Here is a 20,026-nt window from a genome sequence, read left to right as displayed (position 1 = left end):
ACCCTCACAGGCGTGCCCACGGAAAAGGACTCCGAAAGCAGCCCAAGCCTGCCCCGGCCTCTGCTGCCTGAGACTGGCGGGCTTGTGGCTGCTGACACCTCGCTGGCCCCGGCCCCGGCCCCGGGCTCAGGGCTGCAGCCTCCCCTCACCGGCGCAGCCGCACTCGCCAGCCCCGCTCACGGCCCCGCTGGGAGGTGGCGGCGGGAAGGCTGTGCCGAAGAACGGGCCTCAAAGTCCCGCTTAAATCATGTCTGCGCACCTATGCGTGTGAGCGCGTGTGTTGGTGTATATGTTCATGTTTGCATGTGTGCACATGTATGCCTGTATGCATGTGTGTCCTGAGTACACCTGTGTGCATGTGCGTGTGTATGTGCCAGTGATCACGTGTGTGTATGTGTCTGCATGCCCGAGTGTGTCTGTGTGTTTAGGGAAGAGCCAGGGTGTTGGAGAACAGGCGCTGACCGGTGATTACACGCAGAGCGGGGCGGGGCTGCCTGGTGGGAATGAATGTTCACACCTGGGAGGGGAGCCAACTGCCCCGTGTCCACACGGCCTCACCTGACGCCAAAGCCCCTCCTCTCGCCAGGCCGCGCCCCCAGGGGACTGACTGCCGGGCCTGTCTCCTGCCTGGCTCCCTCTGGCCCCAGCGAAGGCGGTAGAGCCGCTGTGGCCTCGGCCGGTAGAACCCAGGACCCCTCAGCTCGTCCACAAACAACTCACAATCCACAGGCATCACCAAGCACCTCTGTGTGCACGCGTGCCCCACGAACACATGGCGGCCCCTGACCGCCGCAGCCTGCGGCCCTGGCCCCCGCACCTCCTCGGGGCTCCCGGATCCCCTCCCCACACCAGCACCCGGGGCGCAGAGGGCTGTGCACCCACCGCCAGGAGTCTAACCCCCGGCTGCCACGTGGCCTGCGTGTTCGGTCGCAGACGAGGAGAACACCAGAGGACGAATCCCGGGGGCGGTGGCAGGGAAGCACCCGCCCAGCGGGTAAGGCTCCCGCCCGCGCTGCCCCGCGATAAGATCGACTGCAGCACCGGGTGCTGCCAAGGGCGTGGCCCTGGCCCGCGCCGCCCGCCCCGGGCTGGCAGGGCGCTGGCAGCCCTGGCGCCCCCTCCCCCCTCCCTGGTTCCTGCCTCCCGCATCGGCCTGGGCAGGTGTGTGCGCAGCCCAGGTCAGAGGGCTTCCACCGTGGCACCGGGTCCGGCCCCGAGTCCTGGCGCCACCAACGCTGCCAGCACGTTCCCAGGTGTGATTCCTGCACGCACCCTCCGAGACCTTTCCTGCCACCCTCACGGTGGGTGGGGCCGGATGGAGACCTCAGGTCACCAGGCAGCGTGCCGAGATGGGGCACCGGGCCCTCCTGAGCCCGGGGCACCGGTGGCCTCGGCCCTCCCAGGGTCCCTGGCCCTGCGGCTCCTCCATCGCCGGCCGTGACTCCACCGGAAGCGGTAGCTACCGTCCCGGCCCACCCTGCAGCCCTGTGCACACTCAGCGTGGCCACAGGGCCTCAGGGTCACCACAGAGACTTGTCCGCGTGCCCAGTGACCCCGAAAGGTGCCAGTGCCCGCTGAGCGCACGCCTGCGCAGGCAGGTGGCCTCGAGGACGGGCGGGTGTGCGGAGTCACAGGGGAACTCCTCTTCGCTCTCAACTCAGCCAGTCCCTCCCGGCCCCACAGCCCCCCTCTACCCTCCCCGCCTCTCCTCTGAGCCTCACTCACCCCCAGGGGCCTGTCCTGCTCCCCCCGGGGGCTCCCATCCCCCCCACTCCAGCTCTCACGAAAGCCACCAAACCACATCTCCGTCCTCGGACTCCCGCCTGGCACCGGTGACCCTTCAGGACCCCTGTCCCCCGGCGTCCAGAGCCCGGGCCCCACGCGGTCCATGCCACCGACACTGGGCCACCCGACAGGACAGGGCCCGAGCCCCGTCCTCATCTCACGTGACAGACAGGTCACTGGCCATCCCTCACCGTCCTCCTGTCCGCCCGCAGCCACGCTGACTGCCTCTAACCCTGACCCTGCTGGTCTCTCCCAGCCAGACCTGCAGCTCTGGCCTCCAGCCTCACAGCCCACTCTGTCCCCCGTGCTCCTCAGCCTCAAGCTGGGCCCTCCCCTCCATGCTCATGCCTGTCCGCGGCTCAGACACCGCCCCAACCTCGGCCCCCAGCTCCCTCACCTCCCCCAGGCCCTCCCCTAGCCTCCCCTCCCCCCCCCCCCCCCAGGGACCCACGTATCCACTGTAGGTCTCCACAGGGCTCTCCAGGGCCTCGCACACAGTAGGCCTGGCACACACCAGGTGCTCAGTAGACCCTCCTCTGCTCTGAGCCAGTGTTCCTGGGATTCTGTTATCAGTTGGCTACCTCCAGAGCCACTGCAGCCCGTCCACGGCGAACGAGCTGCCCACAGCCCGGACGCGATGCCCGGGAGCCCCCGGCTCGATGCCCGTGCGGCTCCAGCCGAGATCCAGAGGCAGCGCGCCTGCCCCCGGGCGCTGCCTGGCACGGCGGCTGCCTCCCACTGCCTTGTTTGCAGTTGTCTACGTACAAGTCCCCGACGTCCTGTGTTCACCCAGCCAGTCCTCTCTGCAGCGCGACCGAGCTGGGCGCCCGTGCCACGCCCTCCGCCCGCGTGGACGCAGAAAGACTGCCCGCACCCGGCACCGTCCGGACCCCACGTCAGCCAACCGTCTTTACTCCGCACGGCAAGAGCTGCCCCCAGGCCCGAGTCCCCCTCCCGCCCCCGGAAGCAGGGCCATTCCCGCCGAGTGTCATGTCCTAGGCTCACACCTGCTCACATTGGTGACGACGGCAATGTTACCAAACACCCTCCCGGGGAGACGCAGGCAGCACCTGACACCCGGGCGCCCACCGGTGACCAGCCAGGAGCCTCCAAGACGCAGGCCCGATTCTCAGACTCACATGGAAGGCCCCACGCACACCAAGTGTCACCCCGACATGACAGCTATTGGAGTTCAACTGTACTCAGAATTCAGAGCTTCTTCAAGCACCTGCAGTGCTTTGTCCTGAGGAGGGTGCATAGAACCATGAGCACCATCTAGTCACAGTGGGAATGGCTGCTGGGGCCCCCAGCCCCCCAGCCCCCAGCCCCCAGCCCCCACCTCCCAACCCCCCAGCTCCCCACCCCCAGGCCCCAGCCCCCAGCCCCCAAGCCCCCAAGGCCCCGGGCCCCCACCTCCCAACCCCCCAGCCCCCAGGAGGGAAGGAACCACCTCCTCCCCATAAGTCCACCAGGCCCCGCCCCAGAGGCCCCGCCCCAGAGGCCCCGCCCCCACAGCTCGCAGCCCTTCCTGGCTAGGAGCCCACACCATCTCATCCGGGCGGTCGGGCAGCCCTGCAGGGCGGTAATCCTGCATTCGAGGCTCCCGGGCATGACTGCACACGGAGAAGCCGGTTCCGCTTCACTGCAAACGGCGTCTGAGTTTGAAACAACAGCTCTCTCCACGGCTCCCCCATAAAACCTAAGAATGGCCTCTGGTAATTGAAGGGCAGATCGCTTTGCTTTGTTTTCTTTCTTCACAGCAGCCTCTGCTGCTGGGAATGGCAGCGTTTTATAGTTTATAGCGTCTTGCTTCTCTGGAGCGGGACCTGGGAGCCGAGTGGCCCCAGGGCCTGTTTCAGCCCGGGGCTTTTCCTCAAACTCTGTCCCAGGTAAGCGAGGGTGCTTTCTGGATCCTGGGGTACACCGGGACTCCCGCTCCCTGTGTCACCCGGAGCCTCAGCTTCTGCATCTGTAACACGGCAGCAGCCAAACACCCCAGACACCAGCAGAGTGAGTGCAAATAAAGACGATAGAAAACTGCTTGATTCCCAGTAAAAGGGCCTCGTGACTCCCTGGGGCGTCAACACAGGAACCCCTGTCCCACAGGACTCGGGGCCAGCACCGGATCGCTGGGACAATCACCGAGCCGCCTCCGCCTGTGGTCCCGGCGGTGGGCCCGCCAGGTGGGCCAGGCGGCCCCGGGGAACGAACCTCTTTTGAACGAAATCCACCCTAAACCCTGTTATCCGGCCGACACCGGGGCCGCATTCCTGAGGGCCCGGACGCCAAACATCGCCGATGCCAGCACGCACCGTTCCCACAGGCACCGCGTCCCTGCAGAGCCGGCACCTGGGGCTCTGCCAAGGCGTGTTTACGTAGGCTGTGTGCCCACTCTGCTCTGCCCAGCAGATAAAGGAAGAAGAAAATGCAAATGGAATTTAGGAAAGACTTTTTTTTTTTTTTAAATGGTGTCGCTGCTCAGAATAGCCAATGCCCCGGGGTCAGCAGTCCTCCTAAGGGGCTATTCCGTATTCTCCACACATATTCACGGCCTCACAAAACCCCAAACATCCCCCGCCGACGGACTCCACGGCCCAAATCGGCGCTGAAGCATTGCATCACTTCAGACCGGCGCACAAGTGCCAGGTCTTACAGGCAAGCAACCAGAAGCTGCTGGCTGCCCACCCTGCGTACGTAAAGAATTGCAGCCAACTGCGGGATCAAACGCAGCCAGGAAATAAACCTCTGCGCCCTCCCGGGGCTCCCACGGTGATAGCATAGCCCAATAATTTATTGTTCAAGTGACTAATCTGAAACACTGACTCAGCCCCAGCCTTTCTGGGTGATAATTAAGGTCACAGCCCACAGCAGCCGACCACAGGTGGGCCCCCGAGGAGCTGCTGGGGGTCCCTTTACCGTTCCCAGACCCCCCGGCCTCCCCCCAAATCCTTCTTTCTATCCCACACCCCCACTCTGGGTCTCCCTCTCCCCAGCCCCACAGGCGCCGCCTGGCACCCGGAGGCCAGCTCTGTGCTGCCAAGCGTGTGGCTGAGCCAAAGCAGCATCCTTCCAGACCCCCTCCAGCCCCGGCAGGCCAGCTGGCTCCCACACTGGCTCCCCGGGCGACCGGGGGGCAGGCCTCTCAGTAACAGCCCGACGTGAAGTCCCAGCTGGTGCCGGAGCCGAGATCAAACGCTGCCCCGCTCGGCAGGGCGCTCCCACACGGGCACACACGGCCACTGTCATTACGGAGGAGACGGAGAGGAGACGGAGAGGAGACGCGGGCGCCGACTCCCGCGCATTACGGGGTGACTCAGGGCCCATCCAGCCATTTCCAGCCGCCCCGCCCGGGGACTAATTGGCACATGGGAGGGCAGTGACCTTTGATCTCTCCAGACGGACAGGTGTGTGTGTGGCCGATGGGCACAGCCTCACCGGCAAACCAGGTGACTCAGGTAACCCGGAGAGCGGGTTTTCACAGCACCCCTCGGAGCCGCGGCCGGACGGGGCCCGCGCCAGGAAGCCCTGGTCTTGAACGTGAAGCGGCCCGGGCCTGTTCCCAGCAAGAACGCTGAGGCTAGCAGCGCCGCGTCCCTCCCACTCGCCTGGGGGGGGCGGGGAGCACCCCCCCCCCCTCCCGCTCGCTCGCAGCACCCAGCCCTCCAACCGGAGGCCTCACGTCCCCCCAGGTCGCCCAGGCCCCGCCCGGATGCGCCCCGGCTCGCCCGGCAGGCGCCCGGGGCCACTCACCGGAAACAGACACCTCCATGAGCGCCTCCAGCGGGCGGTTGTTGTCCAGGTCCCGGCTGAGCTGCAGCTCGCCCGTGGCGGCGTCCAGGAGCAGCAGCCGCAGCTCGTTGCCCTGCAGGAAGGCGTAGCTGAGGCTGTCGGAGAGGTCGGGGTCGTGGGCCGGCACGCGGCCGATCACGCCGGCGGGGAAGCTGCTGGCCTTGTCGGTGACGTAGTTGTTGAAGAGGATCTGGAAGTCGGGCAGCGCGGGCGGGTTGTCGTTCTGGTCCAGGAGGCGCACGCGCACCGTGGCCCGGCTCACCAGCGGGGCCGAGGTGGCCTGCACCACCAGCACGTACTCCTGCCGCGCCTCGAAGTCCAGCTCGGCCAGCGCCCGCAGGTCCCCGCTCAGCAGGTCCAGCTGGAAGACCTCGGGCGCGTTGCCCTCCACGATCTGGTACATGATCTGGGCGTTGGGGCCCTCGTCGGGGTCGTGGGCGCGGATGCGGGCCACCACGGAGCCCACGGGGCTGTTCTCCTCCACCAGCAGCTCCAGCTCGTCCCGCTCGAACACTGGGGCGTTGTCGTTGACGTCCAGGACGGCCACCTGGACGTCCACGGAGGCGCTCAGGGGCGTGGGGCTGCCCCGGTCCACGGCCAGGACCCGGAGCGCGTACACGGCCACGTTCTCCCGGTCCAGCCGGCGCTGCGTGCGGATCACGCCAGAGGTGGGCTCAATGTAGAAGTCCCCGTCGCCGTCGTCCCCGCCGCCCTGGAAGGTGTAGAGCAGGCGGCCGTTGGGGCCCGAGTCCCGGTCGGTGGCGGAGACCTGGAGCACGCTGGTGGACGGGGGCGCGTCCTCGAACACGGAGCCCTGGTAGAAGTCGCGCAGGAACCGGGGCGCGTTGTCGTTGGCGTCCAGGACGAGGATCTCCAGGGAGGTGGTGTCGGACTTCTGCGGGATGCCGTTGTCCCGGGCCGTGATGGCCAGCGTGTAGGCCGCCTGGTCCTCGTAGTCCAGCTCCGTCAGCGTGTAGACGGTGCCGCTGTCGGGGTCGATGCGGAACTGCGGCACCGGGTCCTCCAGCACGTAGGTGATGCGCGCGTTCTCGCCCGTGTCCTCGTCCGTGGCGCCGATGGTGGCCACCGAGGTGCCCGCGGGCCGGTCCTCGCGCACGCTCACGGTGTAGTGCGAGCTCTGGAACACGGGCCGGTGCGTGTTGGCGTCCGTGACGTTGATGAAGACCTGCACCGTGTGCGAGCGCGTGCCGTCCGAGGCGGTCACGGCCAGCACGAACTGCCGCTCCTGCTTGTAGTCCAGCGGCAGCGCCAGCGTGAGGAGGCCGCCGCCGCTCTGGCTGCTGAGCGCGAAGCGGTTGCGGGTGTTGCCGCCGGTGAGCTGGTAGGTGAGGACGCTGTGCGCGTCGCGGTCCAGGGCGCGCAGGGTCAGCACGCTGCTGCCCACGGCCGCGTCCTCATTCAGGCGCAGCTCGTAGGCCGGCTGCGTGAAGGCGGGGTCGTTGTCGTTCACGTCCAGGACGGTGATGGACACGCTGGCCGAGGCGCTCATGGGCGGCGAGCCGTGGTCCACCGCCTCCACGGCGAAGCTGTAGCGCTCCACGGCCTCGCGGTCCAGCCCGGCGCGCACGGTGATCCAGCCCGAGCTGTTGTGGATCTGGAAAGGGAAGTCGGCGGCCGAGGCCGAGACCGAGATGGGGCCCGGGGCGCCGGCGCCGCCCGCGGGGGCCGAGGCCGAGGCCGTGTCCACCAGGCGGTAGCGCAGGCGCGCGTTCTCCCCGGCGTCCGCGTCCACCGCCTGGATGTGCAGCACCGAGTGGCCCGGCGGCACGCTCTCCAGCACGGCCGCCTGGAACGGGCTGCTGACGAAGATGGGCGCGTTGTCGTTCACGTCCAGCACCGTCACCGTCACCAGCCCCGAGGCGTTGGCGAGCGGCGGCCGGCCGCCGTCCTGCGCGCGCACGCGCAGCGTGTACTCGCGCACGGCCTCGAAGTCCAGCGGGCGCACCACGTCCAGGCTGCCGCTGAGCGCGTGCAGGTGGAACTGGCCCTGCAGGTTGCCGCTCACGATGCTGTAGTGCAGCGCCGCGTTCTGGCCCTGGTCGCGGTCCGTGGCGCGCACGCGCAGCACCGGCGTGTCCAGCGCCACGTCCTCGGGCACGCGCACGGCGTAGCGAGCCTCGCTGAACTGCGGGTAGTTGTCGTTCTCGTCCTCCACGGCGATGTGCACCGCGGCCGTGGCGCTGAGCGGGCCCGGGCTGCGGCCCTGGTCGTCGGCCTCCACCAGCAGCCGGTACTCGGCCTCCTCCTCGCGGTCCACGGCCGCGCGCGTGCGCACCACGCCGGAGCGCGCGTCGATCTCGAAGACGCCGCGCGCGCCCTCGAGCAGGCGGTAGCGCACGTCGGCGTTGGAGGGCGCGTCGCCGTCGGCCGCGCGCACGGTCAGCACCTCGCAGCCCGGCTCCAGGTTCTCGCGCACGCGCACGCGGTACTCGGCCTGCTCGAAGGCCGGCGCGTGGTCGTTGGCGTCGCCCACGGTGACGGTGAGGTAGGTGGCGGCCGAGCGCGGCGGCCGGCCGTGGTCCGCGGCGCTCACCCTGAGCACGTGCGTGTCCTTGGCCTCGCGGTCCAGCGGGCGCGCCGTGCTCACGGCGCCCGTGTCCGCGTCGATGCGGAAGAAGCCGGCGGAGCGCTCGTCGAACAGCGCCTCCATCCGGTAGCTCAGGCGGCCCGCCTCGCCCTCGTCCGGGTCGTGCGCGCGCAGCTCTATGACCGCCGTGCCCGCCGGCTCGTTCTCGGGCACCGACACCTGGTAGCTGGGCAGCGGGAACTGGGGGCTGGTGCCGCCGCCGCCGGCGCCCCGCCGGGCCCGCCGCGCCGCCCCCGCCCGGGCCCCGGCCTCAGGCGGCCCCGGAGGCGGCCGGGACAGCGACGGGGAGGGCGCCCCCGCGGCCGCCTCCAGCGCCAGCTCCACGCGGACGGCGCCGGGCGCGCGCCGCAGGGCGCACCGCAGGCGCAGGCGGGCCGAGCCGCCGGGCGGCAGGCAGACGGGCCGGCGCGGGCAGGGGCGGCCGGGGCGCGGCGGGCAGCTGCAGGCCGGGAACGTGGTCAGCGCGGCCAGCGCCGCGTGCAGGGCGGCCCCGCCGCCGGGGCCCGGGAAGCAGAGCGCCGCGCCGGGCCCGGTCAGCACGGCCCGGGCGCGCAGCTCGGCGCGGACGGCGAGGCGGGGCCGGGGCCGGAGCCGGGCGCCGCAGCCCGAGCCGGACACGCGCGCCCGCAGGCGGAGGCTCAGCTCGGCCGGGGCGCCGCGGGCCGCCAGGCGGACGTGCAGCGGCAGCGGGCGGCCCCCGAGGCGCGGGCAGCCGCGGGGCCCCGGGCCCGGCCCGCGCCGCCGCCCGCCCAGCCGCCCGTCGCGGCTCACGTCCAGCGCCGCCCGGAGCGCCCGCGGGGTGCGCGCCGCGTCCAGCGCGTAGGTCCAGCCGGGGCCCAGGGCGAAGGCGCGGGCGCCGCCGGGCACGCGCAGCTCCCAGGCGGCCGCCCGGGGCCCCAGCGCCGGCAGGGCGGCGGCCGCGGCCAGGAGCAGCAGCCAGGGCAGCGCGGGCGGCGGCATGGCCCCGAGCCCGAGCCCGGCGCCGCCGGGGCAGCGCAGTCCATGCGCCCGGCGCGGCCCCGACTCCGCATCCGCCCGGCGGGGCCCGGCGCCCGGCCCTCGCGGCAGCCCGCGCCCCGCAGCTTCCACCGCGAGACACTCGGCGAAAGTTGGCCAAGTTGGTTTCAAGATGGCTCCTCCTGGCGCCCCGGGAGGCGCCCCGCGCATCCACCTGCGGGCGGCGGCTCAGGTGGCTCCGCGGGCTCGGACCCGGCGGCGTGGGCAGCGGGCGGCCGGAGCGGGGCGGGCGCTGCGCTCCCGGAGCGGCCTGGACGGCTCCGCCGCTCGGACCCGCGGCGGCTGCTGCTGGCGGTGGCTGCCCGCGCCCCCGCGGCCGCTGTCCCCGCCCCGGCCGCCCCGCCCCGCCCCGCCCCCGGCCGGGCGCATTGTGCGGCCCGGGAGGGAGCCGGAGGTGCGCGCCGGGGAGGTCGCCATGGAGACGCGGGGCGCGGTGGGGAGGGGGGCCGGGCCCACTCCCCCGCGGCCTCCCCTCCGCCTCCCGGGGGCGGGGCCGGGCCCCGGCGGCCGCGGCCAGCGGGGCGCGGCTCTGCTTGTCGGGGCCCCAAGCCCCCGTCCCACCCGGCAGCACGGCTCCGGAGGCCGCTGTGCCCGCAGGGACGAGGGTGCGGGGTGCGTTCCTGCCGGGGAGGCCGCTGGGCGGTCACACCTCCCAGCAAGTGCGGGGCCAAAGCGCCCGCCCCGCGGAGCTCAGACACCAGCCGCCCCCAAGCGGACTCCGAAGCCTCTAAACCAGGAGCCAAACCCCGGGTGGCACTGGTGTTCGGAGCGGGGACAGCGGGGCGAGCTCCGTCCTGCGTGGTGTGGACGGGCCGGGTGTGTGCGACGCGTGCCCATCGCCGGTCCCGCTGCCCAGTGAACCACGTCCACGCAGGGCGCGGGCCGGAGAGGTGGCGCGGGTGGGGCGACCTGGGGCATTTAGAACCTGGCGACAGCACCTCGTCCCCCCACTGCCTCCTGCAGGCCTGCCTGGGGGTGAGGGTGCGGGGCGCTCCCTCTCCTGCGCCGCCCCTGCTGGGGTGCCCTGGCCCCTGGCCTGGGGTTTGCGGCGGTCAGGGGAGAGGGGCGCAGGGACAGGGCCGCTCAGGGGGAGCGGTGGGGAGGGGGTGTTTGGAGAGGGCCGTGTGAGCGGAGGCAGGCATGGAGCCAGGTGGGAACATAAATGGACAAATAGCCTGACCCAGTATCACCCGGAGTTTTGCGAGTTTTGCTAAAAACCATGTCTTTGGGCCGCAGCCAAATAGGAGCTTCATTCCCATCAGCCGGCCACACTGTGAGGACATTACTGACCGAAGGCAGATCTGCTTTCACGCTGGGACTTTCCACTGAGCCCGCGGAGAGGAGCGGCGGGAGGGAGGGGAGCCCGCCCTCCAGTGCGACCCCCTGGACCGCCACTTCCGGGGGGAGCGGGGAGGCCAGCCCAGAGCACCCGAGCCCGGCGGGAAGCTCCCGTGGGTGAGGGGCAGCGGCCCACCCGGGCCACACGGTTTGGATGGGCCGGACGGGTGGGCTGGGCTTGAACAAACAAAGCTGCTGCTGCAGGCGCTGCTGTGTGAACACCGCGCCAGGCCTGGGCGTGGGCCGCTCTCACTTTCCGGAATCGGACACCTGCGGCCGGACGATAACGCAGGAAATGCCCGGGCTTCCTGCTCCTGGGCCCAGCCGGGCAGCTGTCCCTGCAGGACGGCCGGCGCAGGCCCGCAGGCGGACGGCCCATCCGCCCGGGTCAGAGCGGGCCCGGCCCAGGCCCGGGAGAGCCCCAGAGGGGAGGCACGGCCAGCAGGGGGTGCGGGCACTGTCCGCTCTTTGTTTGTTTGTTTTAAGAAATCCATGGTTATTTGCTTTGTTTTTAAATATATTTTTATTGATGTCAGAGAGGAAGGGAGAGGGAGAAAGAAACACATCAGTGATGAGAGGTGATATCATGGATCGGCTGCCTCCTGCACGCCCCACACTGGGGATCGAGCCTGCAACCAGGGCAGGTGCCCTGACTGGGAATCAGACTGTGACCTCCTCCTGGTCCCTAGGTCACGCCGGAGTCACGCCGGCCAAGCTGGACCGTCCATCCTTGACCCCAGGGAGTGTGGCCTTTGTGACCTTACACTGACCTCTGCCTGGTGCTCTGTGCACTTTCCTGCAGGCACGCACCATGGAAGGGGGCGCTGTGGGAGGGGGCGGTGGGAGGGGGGCGCCGCGGGGAGGGGGCGCCGCGGGGAAGGGGCGCGGCCGGGAGGGAGGGGCGCGGCCGGGAGGGAGGGGCGCGGCCGGGAGGGAGGGGCGCTGCGCGGGGCGGGGGGGGAGGGGGGGGCGCCGTGGGAAGGGGGCGCCGCGGGGAGGGGGCGCCGTGGGGGGGGCTCGGGGTTGAAGGCGCTGCAGCCTGTGCGGTATCTGCGGCCGGCCGTCCACCTGCTTCAGGGAGCAGTAATCGGACTCTGAGGCGGCTGGTGCCTCACATGTACGTTCCGTCTGCCACTCACTGGTCATGTGACCTTCGCCAGGCCCCTCCTCCCTCCTCATCCCCGCTGGGGTGGCAGTGGGTAGTCCAGCGTCCTAATGTCGCCTGCATCCCGAGGCCGGCACAGGCCTGGCTCGTGCCGGCTCACAGAGGGCTAAGCCCGTTGTCACCGAGTGGGACCATCGCTGTCTCCGGCCGGTGTGCTCAGTGGTTGGCGCTGTCCATGCTCACGGAGAGGCAGGGGCATCTGGGCTCCCCTCCCCTGGATCCAGCCCACCCTGGTGTCCACAGAAGGGCTGAGGCCCTGGTGTGGGCGGCCTGGCCAGCACCCTGCCCTCCCCGCAGGGTGGCCTCTCCTGCCGCTCTCCGGGGTTACCCTGGGGGTGAGGGCTCAGCCTATAGCAGGGCACCGGCCCCAGAGCTGCTGGCGGAGGTCCCCCCCGCCCCGCCACTGCCACCACTCCTGAGCCCACAGCTGCTGTGTGTCACACGAGAAGGCAGGAGGCGGAGAGGAGCCGGGAGCCGGGGTTTTAGGGCTGTGCACCTTCCAAACAGCAGCCCAGCTCCTGCTGCCAGGGCCGCGGACCAGAGACCCGGTTCTGGCTCTGTTCCCCCCGCAGCACCGTCCTGAACGGCGGACGGCGGGAGCCCAGGGCCCAGGCCGGGGGTGAGCCCGCCTCCCTCTGCCCTCGTCTGGGAATTCAGAGGGAGACAGCTCGACTCCATGGAGGGTGACTCTCGGAAAATTGGGGAAGTTCAAGCCTGGAACCGGAGCGGGGCCGTGACCTCGCGGGCCGCCCACAGCGGCAGCGCGCAGCCTCCTGCCCCCGTGCCTCCGGGGAGACCGGGGAGGGCCGGGCCCGCGGAGAGCGATCCTGCTGGGAGGCTGGCAGAGCCTTCACATGGCAGACGGTGGGGTGTCGGGCTGGGGCCCTGGTGAGGGCCTCCGGGGGCTCCCCGCCCTCAGGTGCTCCCAAGGGGCCAGCGGCTGAGCAACCTGAGCCCCCGCCCCTGGACCCTGGACAGGCCTCGGCTCCAGGAAGGTTCTGGAAGCGTGTGTGCCAGGCCTGGATCCCGAACCTCCTGACAGAGTGCTGTGGACACGGGGTGATGGACACCGGTCCCGTGCCCTGTGCTGCCATTTCCTTTCTGGGGGCCATGGGGGGGGCGGGTTGGACAAATCACCAAAACGCTTCCCCCACCCAGAAACACCCACTGTCCCAGGCAGGCCTCCGGGTTCCAGCTGGGGCTACAGCGGCCTCTAGTGGCCGAGCACAGTCCCTGCCCCGCCGGAGCCTGGACGCCCCCTCCCTGCCCATGAGCTCAGGCCACGGGCCTCGCTCTGCCACACCGGGCCCTGCAGGGTGAGGGCTCAGTGCCCCTGCACGCGTGGCCGACAGGCACTGGGCCCCTCACCCCTGGAGAACGGCCTGGACGGGCAGACAGGGAGGGCCAGCTCCAGTCCCCGGGCTCCAGGAGGCCACGGGGCTGCTCTTCGGGGGACAGGGGGGCGCAGCTGGGCCAGGGGGCTCCCGAGGACCCAGGAAGATCCCCCACGGCAGCACAGAGCCGAGTGGAGGACGGCGTCTGTGCTGGGACAGGAAGGGGGCCAGGGGCCACAGGCAGACTCTGGAAAATACCTGGTTCTGTCATTACAGGCACCCGCTGTGGTTGGCATTACTACACACACACACGCGCGCGCGCACACACACACACACGTGATTGCACACATACGTGCACACACAAACACATACATCCACACAGGCACACACACACACATACACACAGAGAGACACACACACACTATCATGAAGCCAGTGTGGGGGGCACTGCTGTCTCCTGGCCTCATTTCTCCCCCATCTCCCTTCTTCCTCTTTAGAGATACATTTCACAAGCGGTAACATCCACCCTTTTTATTTACTGTTTATTTTTAATATATTTTATTGGCTTCATAGAGGAGAAAGGGAGAGGGAGAGAGAGAAACATCGGTGATGAGAGACTGCCTCCTACATGCCCCCTACTGGGGATGGAGCCTGCCACCGGGCATGTGCCCTGACCGGGAATCGAACCAGTGAACTCCTGATTCATGTCAGCACTCACCAAATGAGCCGCACTGGCCGGGCTGTTTCTATGTTTTGATTGTTTTGAATAACCTCTACTTTTGAGGGGAGAAAAAAAGGCGAAACACGTCTCTCTGCAAAACTGCACACTAAATGGTTTTGAAATTATTTTTTTATTTCTACACTCGAGGCCTGATGCACGAAATTTGTGCATGGGGGAAGGAGGGAGTGGGGAGGGTCCCTCAGCCCAGCCTGCATCCTCTCGAAATCCAGGACCACTGGCTCCTAACCAGTCGCCTGCCTGCCTGCCTACCTGATCACCCTTAACCACTCTGCCTGCCCGCCTCATCGCCCCTAACCACTCACCTGCCTGCCTCATCGCCCCTAACCAAACTGCCTGCCTGCCTGATGCCCCTCACCACTCACCTGCCTGCCTGCCTGATCGCCCTAACTGCCTCGGCCCCCGTTGCCACAGCTTCATCCAGAAGAACATCCAGAATGACGTCCAGAAGGTTGTTCGGCTATCCGGTCTAATTAGCATATTAGCTCTTTATTATATAGGATTTTGACGTTGTGACCACAACCTTGCTCTCATGAGTAGCTCACAGGGGATGTTCCTTGGTCCCTATGGGGTACAGAGAGGGGCCCTAAACCTGCTGGGGGTGGGATTGGCGGAATGAGGACCTGAGGCCTCCGCTCTCCTGCCCCTGCCCAGACATGACCCCCGGCCCCCTGACCCCCGGCCCCCTGACCCCCAGTCCCCTGATGCTGTGGCTGGACCTCAGAGCCTTTGCCTCCAGAAGCCATTCAACAGGGTCACGCCAGCTTCTTGGCACCTGCCCTTGGCTCTCTTTTTGCACTCATTCACTCATTCATTCACTCATTCACTAACTCATTCACTATTCACTCACTCACTCATTCACTCACTCCTTCATTCACTATCCATCCCATACCCTGTGAACACAGTCATCCAGAGAGATGGTTCTCTGGGAGAACAGACCGTAAACCTGGGAAATGTCCTGCTGCCGGTGACGACGTAAAGGAGAATGCCTGGCAGGGGGGGGGGGTGGCCAGCTGGGGCGAGGTTTCTGGAGACAGTGGCAGGATGGAAGGGGGCGGAGCGGCCCGGGAACACTTTGGGAGCAGGAAGAGCACACAGAAGCCCCGAGGCAGGAGCGGGGGGCAGGGATGGGAGGGTCACAGGGACAGTGCTGGGACGTGGGCACTGAGGGCGAGGTGCAGGGCGGGGACTTAGGTTCTAAACCATTGGGCCGGCTGGTGGAGGAGCTGCAGGGGGTCTGGAGACCACACACCCAGGCTCCCTGACGGGGACTCACCGCTGGGGAGGGGGATGTGTCCATGGAGGGGAGGTGTGGTGGAGCAGGGGCGGGGCTCAGCTGGTGTGGCTCAGTGGTCAACCCATGAACCAGGAGGACACTGTTCGATTCCTGGACGGAGCACATGCCCAGGTTGCAGGCTCGATCCCCAGTAAGGGGAGTGCGGGAGGCAGCCGATGCATGATTCCCTCTCATCGTTGATGTTTCCATCTCTCTCTCCCTCTCCCTTTCTCTCTGAAATCAATAAAAATATATTTAGCCCTAACTGGTGTGGTTCAGTGGATAGAGCGTTGGCCTGAGGACTAAGGGGTCCCGGGTTTGGTTCCGGTCAAGGGCATGTACCTTGGTTGCAGGCACATCCCCAGTGGGGGGTGTGCAGGAGGCAGCTGATGGATGTTTCTCTCTCATCGACGTTTCTAACTCACTACCCCTCTTCCTTCCTCTCTGTAAAAAAATAAAAAATCAATAAAATATATTTTTAAAAAAGAAATAGCGAGACCATGGTTCCCAGGGTCTGAGCTCAGTGGTGGGTGATGGTGACCTGGTGCCCCCGCCCCAGGCCTCCTCCTCCTGCCGTGGGGGCCTCACCCGGCGCCCCCTCCAGAGGCCTGTCCATCTCCACGGCTGGGCCACCGCCCGCCCACGGCTGCCATGGGAGGCAGGCAGTGAGAGCCACGTGCCGGGAGGGCGCCCCCTGGGGACAGGGTGAGTTGCAGGAGGGGCTGGGAGGGCGCCCCGGGGGGACAGGGTGGGCTGCAGGAGGAGCGGGAAGGCAGGCTCCCAGCAGAGGCTGCAGGAGGAGCGGGAAGGCAGGCTCCCAGCAGAGGCTGCAGGAGGAGCGGGAAGGCAGGCTCCCAGCAGAGGCTGCAGGAGGAGCGGGAAGGCAGGCTCCCAGCAGAGGCTGCAGGAGGAGCGGGAAGGCAGGCTCCCAGCAGAGGCTGCAGGAGGAGCGGGAAGGCAGGCTCCCAGCAGAGGCTGCAGGAGGAGCGGGAAGGCAGGCTCCCAGCAGAGGCTGCAGGAGGAGCGGGAAGGCAGGCTCCCAGCAGAGGCTGCAGGCCCGGCTATTTTTGCTGGGTCGATGGAATGTCCCGCCGGCCCCTTAGAACACTCAGCACCCGGCCCCACGCGGACGTGTGGGGAACAGAGCGCAGGCCTGGCCGGGCCGGGCGGGGAGGGAGGGAGGGGGCTGGTCCGGCTGCTGGGCCAGGGCAGGGCACAGAGCCTCCAAGGGATGCCTGACACTGAGCCCAAGAAGCCTGCCCCCCGTACTTCAGCCAGATGGCCTCGAAGGGAACCCCACGTTCTGGGCGCGAGCAAGAGAACCTGCTCTTCGGAGAGGCCTCTTTCGTGGGGGGTCAGCGGAGACCCCGGGGGACGGCTGGCCTGGGGTCGGGGGTGGGGGTCTCTTGGAGTCACCTAGGGGTGCAGGCCGGTGTGGCTCGGCCCTCACCCTGGGGAGGAGGGCTCTGGGCGGGGCTGAGCCACGCCTGTGGACCGGGAGCTGCTGAGCTGCCGAGCTGCCGAGCTGTGCTCCCTCCTCCCTCCCTCCGGGCAGGGCCCTGCCCTGATCAAAAGGAAGAAGATGGATGAGGCTGGGGCCGCTGTGCCACCTGCTGGCCCCGGGCGCGGGAGCGGGTGTGTGTGTGTGTGTGTGTGTGTGTGTGTGTGAGAGAGGTGGGGGGACTGAGGGTGGAGGGGGGCTCCGAGCTGAGAGGCCCCCCATGCAGTGCCCACATGGCATGCTGCCCCCACGTTGGGACGGAGGACAAGGAGGGGCAGTTGGCAGAGCTTCGGTTCCTGCAAGTTCCAGCTCTGTCCACACTGGCTCACCGATGCCGCGTGACTCAGGCCCGCATGCCCCGTCCGCCGGCCGCTCATTGGCGGCGCCCGGAGGCCGGTCTGGCTAGTTCACCCCCGCCCCGCCCCCAGCTGCGTGCCCGTCGCTGACCTCCGTCCTCCTCCTTTGGCTCACCCCTGCGAACAGTCCCTCCCGCCGGCCTCCCTCCCCGCCCGATGGCGCACAGCGGACCCTCACACAGCCCGGGACCCCTCGGGGATGTCTGAGCCCGTTCGGCCCGATCCCGCAGCCCGGCCGAGGGACCCCAGGCCTCCAGTTTAAACAGAGCAAGCGAGGTCACAGCCTGGGCACAGCACCCAGAAGGAGCGACGGCTCCACTTCCGGCAGACGGCGATCCGGTCCTCTGGAACACAGGGGGTGAGGGGTGATGTGCGGTGGCCGGCAGCTGAATGTGGGGTGTCACCCCCTCAGGCCCCAAGGCCCTCACAGGGGCTGCTGAGAGCCAGCTGAGGAGCCCGATTCCGGGCTCTGTCTGCACATAGGTCATGGCCTGGGCACGCTCATACCCCATCCCCACCTCACCCCATCCACCCCACCCCACCTCACCCTATCCCACCCCACCCCCTCCAACCCACCTCACCCCACCCCATCCCTCCTCACCCACCCCTCCCCACCCCATCCACCCACCCACCTCACCCTATCCCACCCCACCCACTCCAACCCACCTCACCCCACCCCATCCCTTCCCACCCACCCCACCCCACCCCACCTCATCCCTCCCCACCCCATCCCACCTCACCCCATCCCATCTCATCCCACCCCATCCCACCCCACCCCACCCCTCCCCACCTCTCCCCACCCCATCCCACCCACCCCATCTCTCCCCACCCCCCTACCTGCACCCCCTTCTCCGCTCCCTCTCCCAGGCCGCGCCATCCAGGCAGAGCTCACCCAGGGCTCCATGCTCTGGTGCTGGGGGGTGACCTCAGCCGGGGAGGCCCCTTCGGACACTGTTTCCGGAGGGGCCGGGCGCGGGAGGCTCCAGCTTTGCCAGGGCGGCCGCCATAGGAAGAGGCCGAGCCCTTTGGCCCTGGACTGGCCTCGCCTGAGTGTTAACACGCACTCTCCCTGCGTGGGCTTCTCTGAGCGGGCACTCCATCACAGGGAACCTCCACCCGTCACATAGGAAGCCCCAGGCTAGACCCCGTGGGAACCCTGGCCAGCCTGGGTCAGGGCTGCGCCCCGAGGCGGTCCACGGGGCTGGGCCTGCGCGGCTGTGGCGTGGTTAGCGGGTGTGTGTGTGTGTGTGTGTGTGTGCGTGTGTGTGTGTGTGTGTGTGCGCGTGTGTGTGTGCTGGGCAGGCTGGGGCGGCGCTGGCTGTCTTCCCAGGATCATGCAGCTCACTGGGCGCGGGCTCTGCCCAGGCAGGCCCGGCTCCTGCGGGCTCTCCGCAGCACCTGTGAGGGCCTGGGGCCTGAAGGGGTGACACCTCACAGGAACTGCATGGGGGAGGGGGCAGGGGCACGTCATGCCAGTGTTGGGGCCCGGAGCTCAGGATTCAGCTGAGGGATGTGCGGGGAGCATGCCAGCCCACACGTTCCTCCGGCCTCCAGCCTGTCAGGGCTGGCCCGAGTCTCCAGGCCCAGCCCATGTGCGCCTCCTCCGGGAAGCCCTCCCTGACCACCAGGCACAATGCTCCTTCCTGCCTCTCAGGGTCCTCTCAGACCACGAGTCCCGGCTGTCCTGGGACGCGGTTACTTGCGTGCATATTCCTCTGGTCGCCTGTCAGCCAGGGCTCAGCCGGGACCTGGCCAGAGCGCCGGCGTAAATGAGTAATGAGGTTGGATGCAGTGTCCCGGCTCCAGTTACACCCGCTCACCACGGTCCCGGCCCCGGCTCAACACTCCCGCACCAGGTCCTCTCACCGGCTCCTCTCGCGACCCTGGTGCCACGCTCTGCTGGTCCCTGCTTCCCAGGGAGGACTGGGGCCCAGAGAGGCGCAGGAGCCTGGCCGGAGTCACACCGCCTGTGTGCAGCAGAGCCGGGGGCAAGCCCAGGCCGTCCCCAGGCCACCACACATCACCCCCAGGCGGGCAGGCGGGCACCAAGGGCCCTGGAGGCCAAGCAGCTGGGGCCAAGCCCTCCTCCCTCCCTGTCTGTCTCCCCCCCTTAAGCCGGGGGCCTCGGCCTCAAAGGGGCTCATCGCTCCCCAGGCTCCTCCTCCCGGGAGGCAGCAGCTGGCCTCCGCCCTCCTGAGGGGAGGCTGAGCTGCGGGCTGCGGCCTCCTCAGGCTGCCGGCTGCAGGGCCCAGCCTCGCCGGCGGAGGCCTCTGGGCAGTGCTGGGCCTCCAGCAGCGGTTCTCAACCTGGGGGTCGTGACCCCTACGACCATCGGAAAACACAGATATTTACATTATGATTCATAACAACTGCAAAATCACAGCTATGAAGTAGCAAGGAAAATGACTTTATGGCTGGGGTCTCCACCACATGAGGAGCTGTGCTGAAGGGCCGCGGCGTCAGGAAGGTTGAGGCCACTGGGCTGGAGTGATGGACAAACCCGCTATCTGCACATCCAATGCAGCAGCCACACATGGCAGTGAGCACTTGACATGTGGTTGGTGGGAATGAGACCCTAAGCTTGCGATTGTTCCCTTTTATTTTATTTATTTAAAATATATCTTTATTGATATCAGAGAGGAAAGGGAGAGGGAGAAATAGAAATATCAATGATGAGAGAGAATCATCGAGCAGCTGCCTCCTGCACGCCCCCTACAGGGGAGCAAGCCCACAGCGTGGGCATGTGCCCGGACTGGGAATCAAACCCGGGACCCTTCCGTCTGCAGGCCAACACTCTATCCACTGAGCCACACCGGCCAGGGCTTACTCTCTTTTTCTGTCATAACTTGTGTATAGAGTCCTCCAGCCTGCTCTGCTACATCCCTCTGAGCTCCGTCCCCCCTACCCCCACACTGGCCACCTCTGCTCACAGCCCCCCACAACCCCGCTTTCTCACCCAGTCTCAGGGGCCCAAGGACACAGAGGGCTGTTCCCACCACCCTCACCTCCTCCCTCTGGCCTGGGCCAGGACTGCTCTCCTCCCACCAGCCCCCCCCCCAGACTGGGCACATCCCCCCCCCCAGCCCCGCCGACCCCTTGGGCAGGAGAATCACAGCAG

At 68.0% G+C, this 20,026-nt stretch overlaps 1 protein-coding gene across 1 annotated transcript in view; it reads right to left on the bottom strand.

The window, feature by feature from the left end:
* Positions 1 to 9,142, bottom strand: part of LOC311620774 (cadherin EGF LAG seven-pass G-type receptor 1-like) — a gene marked incomplete at both ends in the record, with an annotated part of 63,267 nt that extends 54,125 nt beyond the window's left edge. Inside the window, one exon of the mRNA XM_084907519.1 lies at positions 5,536 to 9,142. Within this exon, the coding sequence (XP_084763645.1) occupies positions 5,536 to 9,142 (3,607 nt within the window). The remainder of the gene's footprint in view (positions 1 to 5,535) is intronic.
* Between the last annotated feature and the right edge of the window lie 10,884 nt (positions 9,143 to 20,026).

Source organism: Pipistrellus hanaki (genome assembly GCF_964339955.1).
Source record: "Pipistrellus hanaki genome assembly, contig: SUPER_3_unloc_1, whole genome shotgun sequence".
NCBI classification, from domain to species: domain Eukaryota; kingdom Metazoa; phylum Chordata; class Mammalia; order Chiroptera; family Vespertilionidae; genus Pipistrellus; species Pipistrellus hanaki.
Note: the sequence above shows the minus strand (reverse complement) of the source record. Positions and strands in the feature narration are given on the sequence as shown.